The sequence below is a fragment of the Chenopodium quinoa genome, unplaced genomic scaffold (assembly GCF_001683475.1).
Source record: "Chenopodium quinoa cultivar QQ74 unplaced genomic scaffold, ASM168347v1, whole genome shotgun sequence".
Classification (NCBI taxonomy): Eukaryota; Viridiplantae; Streptophyta; class Magnoliopsida; order Caryophyllales; family Amaranthaceae; genus Chenopodium; species Chenopodium quinoa.
Window position 1 is genome coordinate 851440 of NW_018743206.1, and position 4693 is coordinate 856132.

The window sequence follows — 4693 nt, forward strand, 5'->3', positions numbered from 1 at the left end:
CCTTAGGCCAATGCCTTTCCCCTTTACATGGGGAAATAGATCCTAAACCATACAAACACACACTACATACAAAATAAAAGACTAAGTTATAAAGTAAAGGGTTTTCAAGTAGTTAGTTTTATACCTGCATAAGCTTTGAGGTAGGTTACCTTGTGGTAGCATTGATCAACATATTGCTCAGCTTCTTGTCTTATATAATAAATAGAAGCCAATACATGGCAACATGGAATACCAAGCATGTCCCATTTCCTGTAGGTGCAGCTCCTTGTTTCCAAATTCACCACTAGCTGGTCCATGTATTAAGTGACATTGAATAGGGTTTCAGATGATGGCATAACCTCACATTCAGCTGTCTTTTGCTTCTCAATTTCCAACTTTGCTTGAATTCTTGGACAAAGCATGGTTGTGGCTTTCATCATTGTCTGTTTCTTCACCAGAATCCTCTGCATCAAAGCTGTTTGATATCCTCTAGACAATACAACAAATGCTTTGTTCTGGCTTGTATGATGTAGCCATTGAAAGTCTCCGAAATGTTACTTGTAATGGCATTTGTCTTGATGTCAGGTTTAAGGAAGGCCCTGTAAAATAGCTTGGGGTTGTGGGCTTTGAAAGCATTCATAGAATCCACATTCACCTATCCTAGCTTCTCAAGGTTCTCCTCATAATCAGCCATGTAGAAAGCTTTAGCTATCCTCCAAAAAAGCAACTTAAATTCATCTCCCCTGTATGTCTTGTGCTAGTGTGCAAAGATGTGTCTTGCATAGTGCATGTGCTTTGCATTTGGCAACACAGTTAACACTCCATGCAAGATACTCTGTCCACGAGCCCAAGTTAAACATGTTAACTTCATTTTTAAACAAATGCAGCTAAGCAAAACAACATGAGAGTGAGTGGGTTCAAACCTGATGTTCATCTGAAATGATTGTCATGCCTTCCCCTTCCTTCAGATCTAGTGTGGATTGCATTTGCTTGAAGAACCACTCCCAGGAGTCATTGTTCTCACCTTCAACAATGGCCCAACATACTAGGAACATCTGATCATTGCTGTCCCTTCCCACAGCTGACATAAGCTGACCCCCCAAAAAAGTCTTGAGGAAGCAAGCATCTACTACAAGCACCTTCCTACAAGCCTCCTGCACTACACCAAAAACTAGATTAGAGATCGCAAAATATAGAACGGTTCCAAAGGTAGGCGTTCTCCAGAAGAATATAGAACGTCTATCTAAGTTAACCGTTCTATTTGATTTATTTAATATATTTATTAAATTTTAAATTTATTTTATAGAATGCATTTCTTAATTAACCGTTCTATTTAGTATATCCAAATATTTTACACTTGCAATATAGATCTCTCCTCTTAGTTAACTGTTCTATATGCTTAATATTATTTTTTTAAAAATAAAAAACAATAATCTAACATATGAAAGGGCCCAAAATTCTAACCCTAACTCCCCTTTCTTCTTAAGATAGCCGTCCACCTACATTCTTCATCCATAACTTCCCCTCTTCTTTCACTTCTTACCTCCTCTAAAACTCTTATTCCTTTCTCTTCTACCTTCATCCTTCAATGGTTCAATGTCCTAGAAACACCAAGCTAACCTCCGATTATCCTCCTCTCCGTCGTCGTCTTCCTCTATTTACAAGTGTCTAGTCCATACCGTTGCATCGCCGCTATTGATATGAAAAATCTAGAAATACAACGAGCCTTGTTTTCCAACCCCAACTCCGATACAGTGCGTCGCGAAAGTCCAGCGTGAAAGATCGAACCATTAAATCTCTGTTCTGCTCTGTTTATGGTCACAAGCAAGTTGTTGCGGGTTGCTTGGTGTTTAACATTTATTGAGGTAGCTTGTTTAATTCCCAATTGTTAATTTTTTATCTATAACTTTTATCAATTGATTTTAATGTTATGATTTGGTAAATTCTGATTTTTCATCTATGATTTTGGGTGTTTGGTGCGGCTTCGCTATTTGCGTGCGCTATTGGTGGAGGAGCTTCAGTGGTTGAGGTTGGTGGAGGCACTGCGGTGGATGAGGCTGGTGGAAAACGTTGCAGTGGTTGAGGTTGGTGAAAGTGGAACCTGCGGTTGAAGCCATTGAATATATATATATATATATATATATATATATATATATATATATATATATATATATATATATATGTATGTATATGTATGTATATATATGTATGTATGTATATATATGTATGTTTTAAGGAAGAACAATACTATCACATTGATAGTTATGCTAATTGAATTGTATCAAAATATTGAGATGTAATTTTTTTTTTATAGGCATGAGATGTAATTAATTGAATATGATAATAAAGTTTGTTTTAATTTGGCATTTGATTTCGATTTTTACAACTTCAATTCAATTTAATTTATTGATTACTGATGTAGATTAGTAAATATGCAATCTCCCAAAATTTATTATTTTTTTTAAAAATATAAATCAACAAAGAGAATTGTTATCAGTGTTAACCGTTCTCTTATTTATTTTTTATAAGAATAAAAAACAGGAAAGAGAACTGTTATTCTTTCATATAGAACGCCTCTTGTACCCGTTCTCTTTTCCCTTGCATATAGAACGCCTCTTATACCCGTTCTGTAAACTTTACACATCGCTTAGCAGAAGATCGCCTCTAAGGCGATCTATAAAGCCTATTATAACATAGACCTTTTTTGTAGTAGTGTGCCACCCCACTTTTAACCCTTCAAAGCATATGAACAACCTCTTAAAAGTAGGAGGCTCCTTCTCACAATCAGTTACCAACTCCAACCTAGTACCAGGGCTGCTTCTCTCCAATGCAACCATGTAACCACCTAGCTTGCTGTAATGGTCATGCATAGAACCATGCAACATCCTATGAGCCTGGTACTTAATCTTGTATGCAAAGTCCCTACTCACCAACATCTTAAAAGCTTTTCTAACACACTCTTGAATTTCCTTTGTAGGCCAATGAGGCCTTGTCTTGAATACCTCAAGGAATTGTCCAGCTACCAAATTTGACTTAAGCTGTCTATTCCTCTTCATATTCCTTTGGCGCCAATGTTCACTTTTCACAGTCTTCACCACTATACAAGCTCTCCTACTGTCCCATGAAGCATATACATAAAATGGGCAACCTTCAACACAGCACACACCTAATCTTTGTTGCCTTCCACGGTCACTGACTTTGAAATACACATCCATGCCCTCCAGGATCCCATACTTAGCTACTGCACTCCTAAACTCAACCCTGTTTGCAAATCTCTGCCCTACTTCCCAATTAAAAGTCCCAAAAAATTAGTGTGTGCAAGTGACACTAATTTGTTGGACTGTCTTTTCCTCCCTGGTTCTAGCTCCTCTTCACCACTGTCAGGTGGAGTATGCACCTCCTCATCACTATGCTCATAGTCACTCTGTGGACCAGAACCCTCACCTACCTCAGTTCTTTTCCCCTCACCAACTTCTACCCTTTATTCTCCCTCCTTGTTTAAATTCAAACACTAAACTGCCTCCTTTTGGCTTTTCCTAGCATTGTCAAGTAACTTAGGTGTGGTATCTTTAACCCTTTGTCTAGCTAAAGTGTACTCCTCATCCTCAGTCTCTGATTCAAACTGCAGCTCTTCATCCAATATTTCCTCCCTCTCTTCAACCTCTAAATCATCCAACCCTTGTACCTCTTCCCCTCTTTCAAGTTCTTGTTCAAGACCCTCACCAACATCTAGTTCCTCCCCTGCTCTACCCTCACCAGCATGAAGACCCTGATCACCAGCACCAACACCCTCACCAGCATCACTGTCAACATCTGAATACACTTCACCAAAAAAATTGGCTACCCCTTTTCCTTTCTCTAAAGCTGCCCCTTTCCCTTTGCTTGAATTTGCCTCTTTCACTGAACCTGACCCTTTCCCTTTGTCTAAATCTAATTCTGATTCCGGTGGCTGGTATGGTGTATTATCTCTGTCACTCTCAGAATTATCAATTGGGATTAGCTCATTTATTGGAATAGGGCTATCATGTCTTGAATCTTCCCACTCATAAGTGTTCACAAGCTCAGAGTTAGTTTGTGAAGCTGAAAGAAGGAAAGAGGTTGTTGATTTAGGGTTAATAACATATTTAACTTTGATACTACTATGGTTGGGTAAAGTACTGGTGGGTGGAATGGCAACAAAAGGGGTTGGAGCATCTACTTTGGCATTTAATGAGTTGTCAAGGGTATTTTGGGAAGGTTCAGAAATAGTCAAGGGAGGCTGACTTTTGTTCCTTGGACTTGTTCTCACTGGTGGTCCGCTCTTTACAGAAATGTTTTTGGGTTTCACACTTTTGGGTTTTTTTTGATGAGGTAGGCTACTTTTCTTTTGGGAAGAGGACTAGGTCATTATCACCATGCACAACATACTCCTCAACATCCCTATTATTAATTGAAATATCTATCAACTCCCTCATACTGTCATCATCATCAACTCTCCTTAACCCACCTTTCAAACTCAGTCCTGGAACTAAGTACATAAACCCCTTTACTCTATCCTTATACTTTCCACACTTCATAACCAACTCCAACAGATAAAAACCACACAAATGATCAGGGTCTACATTAAAGGTTCTACCTTTACCATTTATATAAACCAATTCACCATTGTCAAGATTCTGAAACACTCCTCCATGCCACATTTACAAGGTAAATTTAGTTGGAGCTATACCTAAAT

General features: G+C 38.3%; 1 protein-coding gene across 1 annotated transcript; it reads right to left on the reverse strand.

Annotated features, from left to right (window-relative positions):
* Positions 1-299: 299 nt before the first annotated feature.
* On the reverse strand, positions 300-3194 carry LOC110734080. The gene is made up of 3 exons (XM_021914142.1): positions 2679-3194; positions 903-1133; positions 300-443 (listed from the first exon to the last, which is right to left on the reverse strand). Exons 1-3 carry the CDS (start codon positions 3192-3194, stop codon positions 300-302), a joined length of 891 nt encoding a protein of 296 aa, XP_021769834.1.
* Positions 3195-4693: the final 1499 nt, after the last annotated feature.

Coding starts and splice junctions, on each gene's coding strand:
- LOC110734080 (XM_021914142.1), bottom strand. CDS start 3,194: ATGGATGTGTATTTCAAAGTCAGTGACCGTGGAAGGCAACAAAGATTA. Junction 1,134..2,678: donor GGCACACTACTACAAAAAAG/GTCTATGTTATA, acceptor GGTGTAGTGCAG/GAGGCTTGTAGGAAGGTGCT. Junction 444..902: donor TCATTTCAGATGAACATCAG/GTTTGAACCCAC, acceptor GCTTTGATGCAG/AGGATTCTGGTGAAGAAACA.